At 34.6% G+C, this 20,303-nt stretch overlaps 1 protein-coding gene across 3 annotated transcripts in view; it reads right to left on the bottom strand.

The window, feature by feature from the left end:
• Nucleotides 1-314: 314 nt before the first annotated feature.
• The window catches only part of eeig1b (estrogen-induced osteoclastogenesis regulator 1b), a 42,855-nt gene continuing 22,866 nt past the window's right edge, over nt 315-20,303 (bottom strand). For 2 of the 3 annotated variants that reach the window (XM_051110403.1, XM_051110404.1), the window contains exons 4-13: nt 14,552-14,672; nt 12,923-12,952; nt 8,347-8,463; nt 7,812-7,858; nt 7,219-7,373; nt 6,655-6,795; nt 5,861-6,062; nt 5,620-5,741; nt 4,114-4,183; nt 315-3,649 (exon numbers count right to left, since the gene is read on the bottom strand). In XM_051110403.1, the coding sequence (XP_050966360.1) occupies nt 3,604-3,649; nt 4,114-4,183; nt 5,620-5,741; nt 5,861-6,062; nt 6,655-6,795; nt 7,219-7,373; nt 7,812-7,858; nt 8,347-8,463; nt 12,923-12,952; nt 14,552-14,672 (1,051 nt within the window). In that variant the 3' untranslated portion in view covers nt 315-3,603. The remainder of the gene's footprint in view (nt 3,650-4,113; nt 4,184-5,619; nt 5,742-5,860; nt 6,063-6,654; nt 6,796-7,218; nt 7,374-7,811; nt 7,859-8,346; nt 8,464-12,922; nt 12,953-14,551; nt 14,673-20,303) is intronic. The other variant, XM_051110405.1, reaches the window with a different exon arrangement.

Below are 20,303 nucleotides of genomic sequence, written 5' to 3'. Positions count from 1 at the left end.
CCAGGAAAACTTTGGAGCAACACCACATTGCTTGTGATCTTAATATATAAATATTTGTCACGATCAGAAAAATAAAATTCATTTCCATAGTACTTTAGTGGTAAATTCTTTTATATATATATGTTCTTTTTAAAGAAATCTCCAGAATATATTTCACTTTATGAATGTCGCTGTCATTAATATGGATGTTATCATGAAAAGCTTTCTGTAAGTGCGTAGCTTTCATCCTTTACAACGGTAAAGGAGAAATCAAGAAATCAACATTCTGGAGAATGTGTGAGTGACATTAGTTAGTCCTCAGTATTTAAGTGCTGTTGTAGTGAACTTTACGTACATATCATCTGAGGTTTCAGTATTCTGGAGCCTGTGCCACTCAGTACAGTTAGATCCTTAGATTTACATATAAATAAGTATATATATATATATATGTGTGTGTGTGTGTGTGTGTGTGTGTATGTATGTATGTGTATATCAAAAGTTTTTGAACAGTAGGATTTTTTATTTTTTTAAAGAAGGCTCTTCTGCTCACCAAGCCTGCATTTATTTGATCCAAAGTACAGCAAAAACAGCTAAATTTAGAAAATTTTATATTTAAATATATTTTAAATTGTATTTAATTCCTGTAATCAAAGCTAAATTTTCTGCATCATTACTCCAGTCTTCAGTGTCACATGATCCTTCAGAAATCATTCTAATATGCTAATTTTATTATTATTTATTATTATTATTGTTGTCAATATTTAAAACAGCTGAGTACATTTTTTTCAGGATTATTTTATGAATAGAAAAATCCAAAGATCAGCATTTATCTGAAATAAAAAGATTTGTAACATTATACACAATACCATTCAAAAGCTTGGAGTTTTTTTTTGTTTTTTTTTTGAAAATGATAGAAATTTTTACTTTTATTTAGCAAGGATGCTTTAAATTGATTAAAAGTGATGATAAAGACATTTATAATGTTACAAAAGATTTCTGTTTCAGATAAATGCTGTTCTCCTGAGCTTTCTATTCATCAAAGAAACCTGAAAAAACTCTGCTCAGCTGTTTTCAACATAATAATAATCAGAATCAGCAAATCAGAATATTAGAATGATTTCTGAAGGATCATGTGACTGGAGTAACAACGCTAAAAATTCAGCTTTGAAATCACAGGAATAAATGACATTTTAAAATATATTCAAATAGAAAACAGTTATTTTAAATAGTAAAAAATATTTCAAAATTTTACTGTTTCTCCTGTACTTTGGATTCAAAAAATGCAGGCTTGGTGAGCAGAAGAGACTTCTTACTGTTTAAAAACTTAAATGTTGGATTTTATTTTGTACTTTTAATTATTTTCTTTAAAATATTAAAATATAAATATAACAGTTTAAATAAATGAATGTGTGCACTGATTAAAAAAAAAATCAGATTTTTTTAAAGTGAACAACAGCTCCAGATTACTGAAATGTACAAAAACTATAAATGACATCATCCCCCTTTACTTCCAACTTTTGCATATAGACCCCAGTCTGCTCCCTGCAACAGCATCTTAAATCAAGTACACATGTATATCTGTACAGTATGCATCTACTCTTCTGCATTAGAAAAATCACAGATTACAGTCAATTATGACTAAAAACATTACAAAAGTGTTTGTAAGAGAAAAAGAAAGAACAACAACCACAGATGGTAATCATTTCACCATAACTGTTAGACATTACAGAATTATTTGACATCAAGGCTGAGGGTAAAAATCCCCCAAAGAGAGATTCCAATGAACCAGCCCGCTGGCTCGAAAAATACAAGACAGGATAGAGTTATTGTTCTTAGTTGCTAATAGCTTTTTTTGAGTGTAAGAGTAGATGACAAGTACAAAGAGTAAACAACGAAAACAATTAGATACGTTTTTCAGTGTCTTCAGAGAATCCCTTTATACTAGCTAAGCAGAAACATCCAGAACACTAGGCTTTATCAGGCCGTATAACTATCATACTATGTATTTTGCCCTTTAAAAGTTAGTGTTACTTTACAATTTCCAGGAGTGAGAATCCTGCATCGAAGCAGCTGAATCATGCCACAGACTCGTTTTTTAGTTATTTAATGAGTTTAAAACACTTAAAACACAAATGTAACTAACCCTCACCTCTCTAGGATGCAAGTCAACAGTGATTCTGTTTAAACGTCACTGGATAGGTGAAATATTTTAGGGCTAAATTCCCTGAAAGAACTTTAAAATGGGCTTCTGCAAAACAAAATGCCCACATTGCACATTTCTCTCAACTGACTGAAAAAAAAAAAAAAAAAAGAGTAAAACTCACAATGTCAGTTTTTAATGCGGTAAATGCTCTCAGATCAACTGAGAAAGATTCATCTCCATGACTAAAATCATGAATAGCTAATTAGATGACAAACAAGCAGTACACGACAGAGACACAGAAAACTGGGCTTTCCGTTCTCCGATTCACTGTCACGCCTATTGTACGCTGTTTCCTATTGCACACCAGGTGCTGGTCAGAAACACGGAGGCGGCCGACTGCCAAGGACAGACGTGTGACTATGAGTCACTGCCTCTGATCTAGCTCTACAAACAATGCAATTATTCAGCGGTGTCTCACAACAAGGATTCTCAGAATCAATTTCTCTTAATATTTTAGCTGCACAATGTAGGATCTCACTGGGCCATGACATTTTGATACTGCCAAGACCCTAGTGAGGTAATAATGCTACACATGGCTTGGCTGTCCTGTTGTGTTGTGTCCACCGCAATGCTGTCAGAGCCAAAACTCATAGTCACATGAATATTCAAAGCTGTGACCAGCAGCAAAGTGAAAGATTTGAATAGTGAAACTGAAATACAGACAAAGTTAGAAATGCACTGGGAATTTTACCGAAAGAGAAAGAAAAAGAGAGGAGGGCAGTATGGTATATTTTCATGTTTCATGTTTACCAGTCCAGCTGGAACATATGTAAGCAAACTACTGTCCATCTCTTAGAAACAAGCACAAGTGTTGAGATACTGAAAGTGGTTATATGGGGGAATGAGCTGTGAAATTTGTATGGCCAGCCATACGTGATTTCTTGTATATTAATCCATGTTTATCACAGGCGAATGGGCTGGTTACTGACTAAACTGTATTATTAGAATGTAGGCCGTGTGGATTTCAGTGGTTTGTATGCAATAGGATTTAATATAAGACTTTAAATAATATCTGAAAAGCTACTAAAATTTTCATATAACATGGAACTTTCTATCTAAATCCTTTGGACTGCTCTCGTATTTCACAGTGTTAGACTGAAGCTCCCATCTTGCCTCATTTTTTAAGGCATTTCAAGTAGTTTGTATTCTTAGAATTCGTTGTAAAATATTTATGATTAATTAGTTCTTAATCACAGAACAACAAACGTTACATGAACGTACCCACCACCGTTTTTCAGCAAATGTAATGCATGATTAGGGTGTTACGGTTGTAGTAGGCGAGTAATATTTCAGATCCATAAGAGGAGCAAGTTGTCATGTCAGGTGCCCATTCTGACATACAGTCCCTGTCTCGCTCTCTCCATCACTTGAAAATAAAGGCAGTGGCTTTGTGAGAGAGTGACTGCTGTGGCCTCAGAGATCTAATGGCTCTCAATCACCACCGGTTCAAAAACACCCGCAGACACCCTGTCAGAGAATAAAAGAAAGATATTATACATGATAACAGTCAATTACAAATATGCTACAGCTTTTTCATTACAGGAATAAATTACGTTTTAAAATGTAACTGTATTAACTGCATTTTTTAACAAATTTAGCTTTGGTGAGCATAAGATGAAAACTTTTTTTTTTGTTTTCAAAACCCCCAAACATTCTGGTAGCATACGTACACTTTAAAAATATTTCTTAGAAGAAGTTGTAAATAAAACAAAGATTACTGGAGTATGTTTTACAAGAAATTACAGTCTTCCTACTTTAAATTTTCATATTTAATTCAGTGTGTGCTGTTTATTTGTAATTGTTTGTGAATTTTACAAACAATTTCTGAGTGATTTTTTTTTCAGTGCAATAAATGAATAATTAAATTCATACTTCTTACATTTATAACCAGAACACTAGCTGAAAAGGTATATAAAATAGCACTACTTTACCTGTTGACAAGCTGGATGCCACTTAATGCTGTGGTACCATCCCTACTGATGAACAGTGTTAAATTGCTGTCTGTGAGAGAAAGAGTGACAAAATGATGAGATTCAGAGTGGGTAAAACCCTCACATATATGTATTAGTAATCAAAAGGTGGAATTAAAATAAGCTTAAAGATATAGTTCATCCAAAAATTTACATTTACGCATGCATCGTGGTACTCTCGTGAACATGCGTCAAAGAGTGACACGGAGGAGAAAAAAATAGTTTTGTTTTCTTTAACACACAACACACTTGTAGCTTCATAAAATTATGTTGTCACATGGACTATTTTAACTATGTCTGTGATGATAACCTTTTTGGGCCTTGAATGTGATTGCACCATTGTAGGGCTGCAATGATTCCTCGATTCTATTTGAGTATTCTATTTAAAAAAATCCTTGACTGCATTTTGCCCGTGACGAGTAATAGGCAAAATAGCGGAAGTGGCAAATTCCACATATTAAACCAATTTAAAAATCATATAAAGCATAATGCTATTAAGAATTCACAAATGCAAAAATAATCGCATCAAAATAAATATATGCGATGCAGGTTTAATATATGCGCTTTAAACAGCTGCTACACAAACTGTTATCTTTTACATGTGTGGAGCATCTCAAACTTTATCTCTGCATGTTTGGGTTTGTTATAACGTTCTTCAGGGAACAAAACATGCTTTTTCATCAGATTTGTAAGGTAAATAATTTATAAACACAGGAGAATACATCATTATCTTTTTCAATATGCTAACTGTTCATCACAATTTCAAAATAAAAATTTAAAACACTCACTCACTTACTTGAAATTACAGTGGCTGTAGCTTTTCTATCATAAAGAAATGGCCAAATACTAAAGATTAACAGGGCATTTCAATTAAATGTTGTTGAGTCAATATTAAACACGGATTAATGGTGCAGTAAAGTGTAAAAACAATCATCAGGCTATTGGCGCCCTCTGCAGGCATTTGTTATAATGCGTAATATACATTAGCTCTATTGTTTATAATGTATTATGTATTTTAACAGTTTTGTTAAAAAAAATCATATGATTACTTGCTTTTGATACTTTATTTGAACTAATTATTATTGCCTCATTGCTATTATATATGTATTTTATAAGTCATTTTAAAGGCCATTGTTCACTTAGGTCTATTTGTATTACTACCAAAAAAAGAATTATAATTATCGGATTACTTGATTAATCTTCAGAATAATCAACAGATTACTCGATTGCCAAAATAACCGTTAGTGACAGCCCTATACCACTGCTGTCCATGCAGGGTAAGAAACTCTCGGATTTCATCAAAAATATATTAATCTGTGTTCTGAAGATGAACAAAGGTCTTACAGGTTTGGAACGACATGAGGGTGAGTAATTAAAAACAGAATTTTCATTTTTGGACGAACTATCCCTTTGTGTGGAACTAACAGTGCTAGACAGTTAACACCACCGATTTTTTTCTCAACACACCTTCATTGTTGCTGACATCCGCAAAGTTCTGACTCTGCACAATCTTCTCCACAATATCATCTGCATCGATGCGTGTATCGTCCACCCATGTGGGATGGTTCTCCACAGAATCCTTCTTTCTCCTGTGTAGATATATAGATATTTGTTATCTTTCAAATGAACTCATTCATGTTATACTTCAAGTTTTATCTACATTCCATTTCTGCTTGTGCAGGTTGACAAAAAGGTGGTGATTTCCCACCTTGAGGGTCTGTTTGGGGGCAGAGCAGGTCGTGGGGGACGTGGGGGTCTCTCTGGTTTTACCACCTCTTTCTCCGGCTCTACGGGGCTCTCGATGGTTGTTGACGTCCCTCCTGATGTGTTGCTGCTGCTGGTGGAGGTGTTCCGCCGGTGCTGGAACAGATCTGTCAAGCTGGAGGAGTGAGAGTGCTCTGTGCTGCAGCCTGCGTGGAGGATAAGCATATCCCACATTACTAAGAGTAAACTTTAACTTTTCAACTTTTTAAGTTTTGATCAATGAAAACAACTACAGTTCAAAGGTTTTTTGAAAGAAATTAATATTCACACAAGGACACATTAAATTGACTAAAAAAGACAATGTTACAAATTATTCTATTTCAAATAAACTGTTCTTTTCACAGGAATAAATTATTATTATTATTATTTTTTTTTTTTCAAATAGTAAGTACAGTAATATTGTGAAATATGTTTGCAATTTTAAAAAACAACAAAAAAACAACAACAAAGAAATACTTTTCCTTAAAACAATAAAAACCTCTTACCAACCCCAAAAATTGAATAATAGTGTATGCAAATGAAAAAGTACACCCACTTTCATTCAGTGAAATTTTCTTTTAATAAATGTTTGTGATTTTTTAAAAACTATTACTCTTGGTTTCGGTATCATACTGTAAATTGCTAACGATTTGATTCAGTTCTAAATCTAAACAATCACATGTAAATCATTTAAAATTAACAGAGAAGTGTAGTTTGAAGTTGTTGTTTTTTTATGCTGTAATCAGCTATAATCTGTACCTGATGCTCTTTTGATCGTGCCCTGAGTCCCACCTGAGATTTTGCTCTGTTGGCTGGCAAAGCTAGAGTTGCGAGAGTGTCCTGTGTGAAACACTTCATCTGGACTCGACAGGTTCTCCTCCAATCCCTCCTGAAGTCCTCCTAAGAACAAACAACCTTATTCATTTAGAAAATACACAGCAAAAACAGTATACAAAGTCATCGTCAAATACTGTGCATTTTTATGCAATTGTAAATGTAAGGCATCTACTTGTTAAAGGATTAGTTCACTTCCAGAAAAAAATTGCATGTCTTTCTTTCTTCAGTCGTAAACAATGTATTCTCTCCTCCAACTTGAAAATCGACTCACATTGCGGGCACCACAGAAGTCCACTAGCTGGAAAAAAATCCTGAACTGTTTTCTTCAAAACTTTTTTTTTTTTTTTTTTTACGAGAAAGAAAGACATGAACATCTTGGATAACAAGGGAGTGAGTAAATTTTTGTTCTGGAAGTGAACTAATCATTTAACATTCTACAAATTTTACAGTTTCAGAGATGGTCTACTGTAGGTGTGTTGGTCATACCAGAGTTGTTCACAGGGGTTCTGTTCTTGACCGATCGGCGAGTGGTGCCACCGAGGACAGGTGCAGAGTGGTCGGCGGTGCCCTCTCCCTTGCGGTCCAGCTGCAGAGAGGGGTCCTGCCCAGCCATGGCAATGGTCTTAGCTGTGCTCACAGGCCTGAGGAAGTGGAGAAAGACAAGTTTAGATGTCATCAGGGAACAATAAGAGCTTGTACGCTCTCTACTGATCAATAATTTATATTCAGACATTACACAGAGGTGCTATACTAAGCATGGATCAAGACAACTAAACAGTTTCTAAACACAGTGCACTTTCTTTCTCCCAAGGCCCCTCTTCATCTACAATATTTATTTTAATTTACAGAAACTAGTAGTGACATTTTTCAGTCACTCATGATTTATTAGATGAGATTTAAAGATAACAATTTTTAAAATTAAACTTTTTTTCTACCTGAAAAAATAGTTAAAAATAAAAAATATATATTTATAAGAATTTATCAATTTACACATACTTTGAGGGGCCCTAGTGGGGTTGAAAACCATTTAAAAATTAAAAAGAATAAATTCAGTAACCTACAATATACAATACACTCACGTTTTAAAGCAGGGATCTCCAGAGAGAAGAGTCATGCCAATGGTAACCTGGGAAGAAAGATGAAAATATTACCAAAAAGAGGTACATTGTAAAACCATATCTATCTCATAACATAATGCATTTTGATAGTAAAATAGACTGATTGTGGGAACCTACACATGAAATCTAGTTTTAAATGAGTCAAAATTACAAAAATATCTATGATTAAACGTTGTCTGTTCTTTTCCCCCCCACCATGTCTACAAGACAGCGAGTCAGTCTGTCATTACAGAGAATGACTGTGGGTTGATGAGAGGGTTTGACTAGTCACATGTTACCCACACAGTGTAGAAACTCTAGATGACAGTGTTTGTATTACGGACAAATAGACTCTGAAGGTGCCGAGATCAACTTGGAGAAAAAGGCTCCTGGGCTTTTAAAGATGAAAAAGTCAGTGTTTGAGCTTTCAAGGCTGTTTAAAGTGGACATGCGTAGTGTCAGACGGACAGGGCCTACCTCCGTAGGCACAAGCATTCACACAGAGACACACACTCACCTTGAGTATGGAGTTGTCCTGCCGAGTGTTCTTGGTGTCGTAGCCCTCCAGTATACAGCAGCGAACAGTGGAGCCTGAACCAGCAAACTCCGCCAAGTTGAGGTCAGCAAAGCCCAGCTGGAGAACAAAATAAAGATTTTATCATTAGTTCAGCCATACAAAAAAAGCTAGCTCTAAACTCTTCCAAACATGTTTTTAATGAGTTCTTCCATTTTTCCAAAATTATACTATTAGCTTTATGAGCACGACACAAGGAATACGTCAGGACATAAATCTAGGGTTTAACAAAAAGATCTTTATTTTCATTATTTTTCCTATTTGGACCACAAAACCAGTGTTAAGTAGCAGGAATATATTTGTAGCAATAGCCAAAAATACACTGTATGGGTCAGAATTATTGATTTTTCTTTTATGCCAAAAAAAAATCAACCAAAAATCTACAAAAATCAAAGATATTAAGTAAAAATCGTGTTCCGTGAAGATATTTTCTATATTTCCTAATGTGAATATATTAAAACTTGCATTGCTAAGAACTTCATTTTGACCATTTTAAAAGCTATCTTCTTAATATTTAGATTTTTTTTGCACCGTCAGATTCCAGATTTTCAAATAGCTGTATTTTGACCAAATATTGTCCTAACAAACCATACATCAATAGAAAAGCTTATTTATTCAGCTTTCATATGATGTATAAATCTCAATTTCAAAAAATGGTTTTCTTTTTTCATATGATCTTTATTTTTAACATCTAGTTTTATTTATTCAAAGTACATTTTATTAAGAGTAAAAAAAAAAAGAAAAAGATAAATATAAAAAAGGCTAGTTTAGGAGGAAAGGAAAGCAAAGGGTTAACTCTTAAGCGCTCTCTTATATAACTACACACATGTGAAGTTGGCAGAGTCAGTCATGCATGAAATCTCACTCTCTTTCTCACTCGATAAAGGTTCCTCCAATACTACTAGCAAGAATTCTTTCTTCATACATTTATCTACAATCTCGCTCTCTCACTCTTCTTTCTCAGCAGCGTGTTCTTGCTGAAAATTCTATTAACCTTGGTTAATGATATAACGGTAACTGATATAATTCTTTCCATTTCCTTTATTGGATGAATACCCTATACAGTCAGCACTGAGGCATGTGACCAGCTGGCCTTTAAAAATCATTGATGTGTGATATTACAGCAAGGGATGAAGGGACAAAGGCACAGACACATAGAAAATTATGTTTTCTTATCACACCTCAGTGAGCGAAAGATGAATACCACCATAAATGTTTTTGATAAAAAATTCTTACTGCCCATGAACAGAATTTTGTATAATATATTTGCACCTATTAGCCTTTAAAAAACATTTATTCATTTGTTTCTACGGTTTAACGTCATCACATACACCTCTAATGGAATGCAAATGCTTTCATATTTAAATGTCAAATATAGAAAGTAAGGGTCAGACTATTCTTCTTGCTATTATGTTAGTTTCTAATAAGCTAAATGACCAAAAGCTTGCCAATTTTACACAATTTAGTGTAGTATTTAGTGCTGGAGGAGAGTGTTATGGGTATAGAGTTTAGCCTCATCTCTAACCTGCAAAATATCCACCTTATTCTTTAAAGTGGAAGTAAGCCTATGGGTTACATATGAGAAATAATGAGAAGAATAACAACGTGCTGTAAACGGTAGAACTGTTTGCACTACAAACCGGTGTGTTCATAATTAAGATAACACATTAAAATAATATGGTAATACACACCAATCTGCATATCAAGCAGCAAAATGAGCTGTTTCATAAAGTTAATAACAACAAGACACAGATGAGAGCGGAAGCCAGAACCATAAAATGTACTAATGGCTGCACCCGTTCTTACAGGAAGAAAGGGTGGATACACCTGCTTAAAAAAGGAGACAATAAAAAGCAGGAGAGACTGAGACATTAGGGTGTTTTCACATCTTTTCATAGATTTGTGCATGTGGCCATCCTTATCTATATTTGCTTTTCCACTGCTGCCTTTAGCACAAACTGTTTCCTCTGTGACTGGCACACTTCTCCTTTCTAGAAATGGCTTCTGTCCTTACAAGATTTATGTGGTTTATTCCAGACAACCTTGGTTTTCTGTGCTCTTTCTGAGACTGACAATTACCATGTGATTCCAGGAATCACAAATATTTTCATTTATCAAATTTATGTTAACTCGTTTCAGTTCAATGACACATTGTATTAACTGATAAGATTACTGTCAATGTACTGTAGCATTCAAAAATCTGCCACAGCAAAGGTTCCCTTTAATTCATCGTAAAGGTCATATCCACCCCCTCCTTCCTGTGTTTCTTGCTTATTCCAGGTTACAGTCCATAGATTTGACCTCCCTCATTCCCTGCTTCTGCTGCGCCAGCACACAGTTTTGACACCGTGCTCCCATTCAGGACGTAAGGGATCAGTAAATGAAGAGAAAAGGACACGGATGTACACTCCCAAACAAAACATCCTCCTGTAACTAATTACACACACAAACATGCTAAACATGTCTTTCTCTGCAGTAATTTGGCCATGATGACCTAAACCAGCAACATTGCATGTCACATGGCAAAACAACCAGCAGCACTGCCGGCTATAATATGAAGAGTTCAGATTTAAAACCAGCTAAAAGCCATCTCGGTCAAAAATGAGATAATTATAGTGAGTGAATGCTCCTGACACATAGTATACGTCCATTACACATAGTATACGTACCAGTACTTTCATAGAAACCTACACAAAGTAGCCAGATCAGATAGATTTAGAGGCTTTTGCATCTGAACTCTTTATATACATTTACGAATATATATATTTACGAATGTATTTTATTATGTATTATCTGTAAAGCAATGGACAGTCTTACAGAAATTAAGCAGCACAATTTTTTTTAAACATCGGTAATAGTAAGAAATGTTTCCTTAGCACAAAATCAGCATATGATGGATCATGCGACACTGAAGACTAAAGTAATGCCTGCTAAAAATTCAGCCAGATTTATATATATATATATATATTACTTTATTATTTTATTGTATGTACATATCTATCTATCTATCTATCTATCTATCTATATAGATGTACATACACTGCCAAGAAAGATTTATAAAGTTTTTTAAAAATGTTTCTTCTGCTCATCTGCTCAGGATGCATTTATTTGACCAAAAAAACAGTAATTATTATTACAATTTAAAATAATAGTTTTCTATTTTAACATTCTGTAAAATATACTTTATTCATGTGATGCAAGCTGAATTTTCATTATTCATTACTCCAGTCTTCAGTGTTACATGATCCTTCAGAAATCATTCTGATTTACTAACAATATGCTGATTTATTATCAATACTGGAAACAGTTTTTGCCACTTAATTTTTTTTGGAACCTGTGATACTTTTTTCAGGACTCTTTAATGAATTAAAAAAATATTTTTTTCTAACAGTATAAGTCTTTACCATCACCTTTTATTAATTTAACACATCCTTGCTAAAAAAAAAAAAAAAAAAAAAAAAAAAAAAAAACTGAAACAATATCCATTTCTTTAAAAAAAAAAAAAAAAAACCCAAACATTTGAACGTAGTATATATTATTACGAAAGATTTGTATTTTAAATAAATGCTGTTCTTTTTAACATTCTATTTATCAAAGAATCCTGAAAAAATATCACAGATTCCAAAAATATAAAAAATAAAATTTAACCAGCAAAAGCCATTTCCAACATTGAAAATAAATCAGAATATTAGTATGATTTCTGAAGGATCATGTGACACTGAAGACTGGAGTAATGATGCTGAAAGTTAAACTTTTCATCACAGGAATAAATTACGTTTTAAAGTATACTAGAATAGTAAACCTTTATTTGAAATCGCAATAATATTTCAGAATATTAATTTTTTTCCCTGTATTTTTGATCAAACAAATGCCTTAAAAGTCTTAAAAAACAATAAAAATCAAACTTTTTGAACAGCAGTGTATATACACACATACATACATATACAGACAACTTTTTATATGTAATGGCCTTTAACTGTTTATGGAATGTCTTACATCTCTTGTTTGTTGATACAGGAGGGATGGACTGTGTCAGGCCTTCCTGTAATTACTAAAAATATGTGTTCAGCTCTTTGTCTGTTATCAGTGATTGACAGTGAATTTATTGTACAATTAACGTAGGGTGGTACAAGCATGATAACTGCGTAGTTCAGAGATTCTCAAGGTGTGGAAACACATGTCTATGACAGGCCCAGACCAGACGACTGAATCCCTAACGCTAACCTCCCACTGCATTACACCCTTTTTATTTGTGCAGTATTTCCTGCACATGTGCTATTCTGCGTGTCATGCAGTACAGTATGTGTGCTTGCGTAAACGCATGTAACTCACAAGAGATTTGTGTTTGTAAACATATAAAGGCCCAAAAAAAAAAAAAAGGATAGACCTTTTGTATAACAGAGCGTGAGAAGAAGTCTGTAATAGAGACAGTACGTGAGGAAGAAACAATCACATAGAGAGAAAGAAAAAAAGAGAGAGTGAGAGAGAGAGAAGAAAGGTATGAGGGGAAAGTTCTTACCTTTGAAAAAGCCTTTCCACCTTTAAGTTCCTGGAAAGACAAAAGAGAAAGAGAGAGATTATTTGTTATGCAATATGTTTGCTATTGGTGTGGTGACACTGTAAGGCAAAAGGAGTGAAGGGTAACGAGAGCAAAGTAAACCATGAGACAGCAAATATCCTGTATGGAGTAAACCAAACAGCTGAACTCCATACTACCATAATGTGACTGTCAAGCAGGATAAGAACGTTTTTTCGACCCCAGAAACTTTTATATCCCAGGGCATTTAGATTTTTATTAAAACTAACAGATTACAGTTTTAACAAGGTCATATTAAAATTGTATCAAAACTATATCCAACAGTTAATGTTTAATTTTAGCTTCAAATGTCTTTTATATCAACAATTTGTTGTTTAACCCTTGTCCTAGACCTAGATTTTATTGAAATTCTAAACAAAGACTAAAGTAAGTGTCTCTGAACATAATGCAAACTATGTGAAAAAAAACAACAACAAGGTAACAGAATGTTTTTATTGTGTCTTAATATTTTGTGCAAAAAGTATAAATGTTATAACTGTGTGTATTTACAATACATAAAATGCTAGCTACAAAATTAACCTTAGCAAGACAAAGTCTGCCATTTTATTTAATAAGTAATTTCCTTCACAGTCCACAGGGTCAAAAGTGTCCACAACTACACACTATTTAAAATCGTATTTATCACTTCAGATTAAAATAAGCTATTAATATTATTTTTACAGAGCTGAAAAGAACAGTTCTTTGATATGTTATAATGGATGTGTTGTTGAGATGTGTGTTACAGGGTTACAATGAGATGTGTGTGTGTGTGTGTGTGTGTGTGTGTGTGTGTACTTGTTTTTGCTACATTGTGGGGACCAAATGTCCCCACAAGGATAGTAAAACCTGAAATTTTTGACATTGTGGGGACCGGCCTGCAGTCCCCACAATGTTAAAAAATTATTAAAAATAGTAAATGATGTTTATCTGAAAATGCAACGATGCAAACATGTTTTCTGTGAGGGGTAGGTTTAGGGTTAGGGGATAGACAATATCGTTTAGTCAGTATAAAAACTATAGAAGTCTATGGAAAGTCCCCACAATTTACAAAAACAAACATGTGTGTGTGTGTTATTATTGCTGGTCTTCAACAATAATGTCAAGTTACTAAAATGTATTTGCACCAAAAAATGATAAGGATTTATGCTGATATCGTCCAAAACCACACTTTGCCAGGGGTGTTTCCAAACTTTTGGAGGGCAGTGTATATGTGACCTTGGATCACAAAACCAGGTATAAGTAGCATGGGTATATTTGTAGCAACAGCCAACAATACACTGTATGGGTCAAAATTATATTTATATTTATAAAATCATTAGAATATTAAGTAAATATCACATTCCATGAAGATTTTTTGTAAATTTCCTACCGTAAATATATCAAAATTTAATTTTTGATCAGTAATATGCATTCCTAAGAACTTCATTTGGACTACTTTAAAGGTGATTTTCTTAATATTTTGATTTTTTTGCACCCTCAGATTCAAGATTTTCAAATAACAATGTGTGTGTGTGTGTGTGTGTGTGTGTGTGTGTGTGTGTGTGTGTGTGTGTGTGAATGAGTAAGACTAACCTTACGCACAGACACTCGGCAAATGCAGGGATCCAGGACCCCTGTGGCAGGACTGGCACTCATCTTGCACACAAAGGAGAACTTCTTTCGCCAGCGAACACAGTTTTCCTGAACCTCCTGCCTGTGGAGAGAAACAGAGAGAGAATCAGTTATAAACATGATTACAAATCTTTATGAGTCGGCCAGTGAAACATTACCGAGGAGATCACAGATAAAACAAACAACACAATGAGCTCTCTGATGATTAACAAATGGACAACATCGTCTGTTTGGATGATTTTTCAGACATTCACGGGGTTGCAGATCATTGCGAAAGTCTGGCCAGAGATGCTGAAAACCTTTGTGCAATCTCTTCACTGGGACTAATCGCTCTTCACCACAACAGTTCATCTTTGTGAAACAACAGGACTTTGCACAGGAAATGAGAGCATTAAAGAATCAGATTAGAACACAGGTCAGCTTCCAGTCACAAATGAAGCTAGACTGTGGCAACAGAAGATGTAAAATGAGACAGTACAGTAAGAAATGCCAAAGGAGCCATTCTCATCCTTTTCATCTCTGCAGACCTCTTTGATGAAAGTGGGTCAGTATGTTCTCCCTTCGCCTTCTGTTATGTTCCTTCTCATCATCCTCCATCCCTGCAGCTCTTATGCACTGCACCGCTCTCTTATATTCCCACCACATTCATAAACTCTTAATTGATGGTAAAAATTCTCTATTTGTTGGTTAACTCAAAATATTCATTTCATTTTATACAGCAATAATATTGCGTTAATTAGCTTCATAAAATTAAGGTTGAACCACTGATGTTACATTGACTATTTTATCGATGTCCTTACTACCTTTCTGGGCTCTGAACATGTTATTTGAGTTGCTGTCTATGCAGGGACAGAAAGCTCTCGGATTTCAACAAAAATACCTTAATATGTGTTCTGTAGATGAGCAAAGATGAGCCTTCATTTTGGGGTGAACTATCTCTTTAAATAAAAACATAGGCCTTTATATAAATCAGACACTAAATTGTCAAAATGCGTACATTTACAGAGATTATATGAAGTTTTTACATTAATTACATGACATTATTTTGCATTCGAATCCATATTGGGCTCATCTACATCTAAATAATTTCTAAAAAATCTGTAGTTTTATCATTAAGATTATCAAAATAAAAGTATTTAATAATTGTTATTATTTTTGTGTTCTGGGTCAGTGTTGAATGGGGTATCAACTGAGTATTAATTAAAATGTAATTAATTAAAAATTCTATTGGGTATATTTTATATATTATACAAAAATGAGAAGATGGTCAACATTCTGTAGATTTATTACGGATGTCCTTTTTTACAGTGATAGGGCCCTTTTCTTGATTTTTTGCATTTTGTGCTATAACAATTAAATGTACTTTTATAATGCACCATCACACTATTAGGGTTCGACCGATTATCAGTACCGATATTAAGCATTCTATCACTGTCGGTCATTATCAAAGCTGATTTAAAAGCATTTAAGAAAGTTTTTGTCAGAGCCCTTGTTATTCTTAATTTTGCCATTTTTTTTTTCATTGTTACACCAGGCATTAATATATATCCCTTCAAAATATTGGTTATTGGTCTACTTGATCTGTAATAATCAGTATCAGCCCTGAAAAGCACATATAAGTCGACCCCTACATTATCAGACATCTCTCCTTGGGTCATAATAAAATTCAAAGCAATTTTTATATCTGGACACAGGTGACAATTCTTTAGGAACATCTGGCTCCTAACACGGAGACTGCAATCACAAAACCAAGTACTGTTGTGTCTGTCTCACTAGATAAAGCTCTCTGATTGTAAGGTTTTGGCTGCCTGTTTCCACACTGTTATCCTTCATATTGTACGGTGCCTGGAGGCAGATTTGATGGCCTCCTCCTGTCCTTTATTTACCCTGGGCTTGTTGCCAAGGCATCTGTCCCTGATATCCGCCGGCGTGCCAGGGAAAATGAGTGCGGATAACGGCACATCCATTACCCGAGTGTGACCCTGAACAGACTGGCCCTCCACCATTACCACACACACATCAACTGCCGATGGGCTACAGGTCACGTTTGACTCAGCTAGATATGTCTGTGAATGACAGACTTAACATCCCAGACTAAACAGTTAGTTATTCAGTTAGCCAACTGAAAATCATTCCCATTTCAAAGCAAATTGTGAACTAAAACTACTCAGGCTCATATTACACAGCTGAAGCTGAGGAAGACTTCCAAACTCACTCCACATGACGCAAACGTACACGTCTGGAGATACAGCCCCTGGCTCACAGTTCTTTCAGATTCTAAGGAACATCCCATTGCTTTGTTCATCTGTGAACAAAGTGTGAGAAAGTGTTTCCTTCCTGTTCTCTGAACGGCAGACATTCACAAGTTCCTCTGAAACACTCAAGCACCTGTCAGCTCACAGCTGTAGGATGACTCATAAAGATCAAATCAAGACTTGGTGGTCTGAAGATCAGACGAAAGCAAAATATAAAAATTCTTCAACCTCACAGGAAAAAGCATGGATAACCAAAAATGACCTTTGTAAGAAAATGTTGTATGGTGAATCACAAATGGTTCACAGATAAACTGAATGTTACAACCTTCTTGACATTTTATATCCTGTTCCTTCAAATTCTGTCTATTGTCACAAGCCCAACTGACAGCCCACAAAACCACAGTGGCGCAGCGTGATGGGACAAACCGAGTTATTCGGTCATTACATTAGGTTGTTGGGAAATGCAGAAGGCCATGGGCTTCCTCAGGCAAGTCCGAATTGCTTTTTAGAAAAGCAGTTTTACATTTATAAGTAACAAAGTCTGTGGTGGTTCTTACTACATAAAAAAAGACTTTGAAGTTTTGTTCGACAACATAAATTACACAGTCATCCCTCAAACATGGATTCTGGAACTGATGTGTACAAACTGAAGTTTCTATCTATATCTATATCTACACTGCCCTCCAAAAGTTTGGAAACGCCCTAGAAAAGTGAGGTTTTGGACAATATTGGCATGAATCCTTTTTAATTTGTGATGATTTTGCGCTGATAAGGGACAACACAAACCACAAAAACATATTTTATTACATAAACAGTTTATACATAGAAAAAACTTAAATTTTTGATTCATCAAAATATCCACCATTAGCAGCTATTACAGCTCTGCATAATCTGGGCCTACATTCATTGTATTCTAAACTTAATTGGCAATCAACTGTCGAAGCTATTAAGGTGTGCTGACCCAAAAAGTATTTAAAACCTGGGCAAAGTTTAAACCAGTAACTAAGCATCACAGCTGGCAAAGGGGCATGTCTGACTTTGACATGTATATACTGCCATTATTATGTAATCAAAATGAAAATTATTATTGCTGGTCTTTAATGATAATGTCAAGTTACTTTAACGTATTTGCACCAAAAAATGATAAGGATTTATGCTGATATCATCCAAAAGAACACTTTGCTAGGGGTGTTTCCAAACTTGGAGGGCAGTGTATATGTGACCATGGACCACAAAACCAGTCATAAGTAGCACGGGTATATTTGTAGCAACAGCCAACAATACACATATGGGTCAAAATTATTGATTTTTCTTTCATAAAATCATTAGAATATCATGTAAATATCACATTCCATGGAGATATTTTGTAAATTTCCTACCGTAATTATATGAAAACTTAATTTTTGATTAGTAATATGCATTGCTAAGAACTTCATTTGGACTACTTTAAAGGCGATTTTCTTAATATTTAGTTTTTTTTGCACCCTCAGATTCGAGATTTTCAAAATAGTTGTATCTCGGCCAAATACTGTATATATTGCATATTTATTCGACTTTTAGATGATGTATAAATCTCAATTTCAAAAAATTGACCCTTGGTCCAGGGTCACATATCTGTATCTATACATATAAAATACAATTTAGTTCAGAATGGCGCACAACTAGTGAACATCAAACAGAAGACAGATGAAAAACAATGCTTCTTAGCATGGGGTCCATTTCAACAAGGGAAAAGACATAACAATCAGCCATTGAGTCGAATGACTCAATGGCAGTAAACTCACACACACACACACACACACACACAAATGAATCCAAAAACACAAAGATATGCACTGTTAAAGTGGTGTCCTACATATTCTCAGTTGATATGTACTCAGGGTGACTCAGAAAACCCCTGATTCACAAAACAAATGCAAACTGGAGCTTGGGTTAACCCTGGTTCCACATAAATCCATTACAAAAAAACAGAGCTCCAACAGCCCTTTTCAAAAGAGCCACTACAAAGCTGTCGTCACTAACCACACATCAGATGGGAAAGATAATCTGTTGTATGAGCAACCTTAAAAAGCAATAAATGCCTGCTAAGTCACTTGTGCCACAATGAAAACATTAAACTTTACTGTAACAACTTCCTTAATTATACCTGTGACGTGAACAACGCTGATAAAACTCCCATTCTTTCATAATTAGATGAGAAAGTAGGTACTTTTCCATTATGACACAATTTTTTTAACAAATTTGAAAAAAGTAAAATATACCAAAAATGAGCCAGCCAACTCAAAAGGGTTAACTAAATAAACACTCCCATTTGCTGTATTAAAACATAATTTGTTATGACATAGTGGTTAAACATCACAACAGGTAGGTTTAAATCACATGAGAGATGACTCATGAGCCATTACCACTGTGCCCTTGAGGAAGGCACTGAATACTGGGATGCTCCACTGGGATTGTCCAAATATATATTCAGAATTCAATGTGGATAAAATGATCTGCTATATGACTGATCTCTGCAACAATATCTGCAACATGTGAGACTTTGGTATAATGATTAACAACTGAATTCATATCATGATAGATGACAGACATAATATAATGACATGTGAAACTTATTAGTCAACTGTAATCAAATGATAGTAAGCTCATTAAAGCGTAAAGCCTCATAGACCTCATTAAAGTTTTAAAAACAAAAATGAGTCCTCTTTGGACTCACATGTTAATATCAAAACAATGATAAGGTAAAATGTAAATCATCAGTGGTGTGTATGTGGTGGTAAAGGTCTGGTGTCACGGCTTTTGTTTAGGTGATGCCCCTTCAAACACTTGGTCATTCAAATGCTCACTGATGCTTCAGACGGAAACAAAATCCATTAAGAGCCAGGTGGTGAACATTTTTGGAATTTGAAGGTCAGGATGAAGATCAGGGTAAATTTAACTTATTTTGTCTTCTGGGAAACATGTAAGTATCTTTTGTAGTTTCTGAAGGGCAATACTAAATGAAAAAAATATGATATGCATGAAAATGTACACATCTTCATTCTGTTCAAAAGTTTTCACCCCCCAGCTCTTAATGCATTGTTTTTCTTTCTGGAGCATCAGTGAGCATTTGAACCTTCTGTAATAGTTGCATATGAGTCCCTCGGTTGTCTTCAGTGTGAAAAGATAATCTCAAAAATCATACAATCATTGTTGGAAAGGGTTCAAATACACAAAAACGCTGAAAAACCAAAGAATTTGTGTGACCAGAATGATTTTTCTGAAGAACAGTGGACAGTTTAACTGTTCAGGACTCACAAACAACTATCACTAAAAAATGGATCATTAAGGTAACAGTACAGTATTAAGAATCAAGCATGTGTCAACGAAATTCAGAAAACATAAAAAATGTGTTCGAAAAAAAACTGTTGCTCCAACAAGACTTTTTGCAACCACTTTCGCTTGTGAACACAAAGGTG

Source organism: Labeo rohita, chromosome 5, assembly GCF_022985175.1.
Source record: "Labeo rohita strain BAU-BD-2019 chromosome 5, IGBB_LRoh.1.0, whole genome shotgun sequence".
Taxonomy (NCBI): Eukaryota; Metazoa; Chordata; class Actinopteri; order Cypriniformes; family Cyprinidae; genus Labeo; species Labeo rohita.
This window is presented reverse-complemented; position numbering and strand designations above follow the sequence as displayed.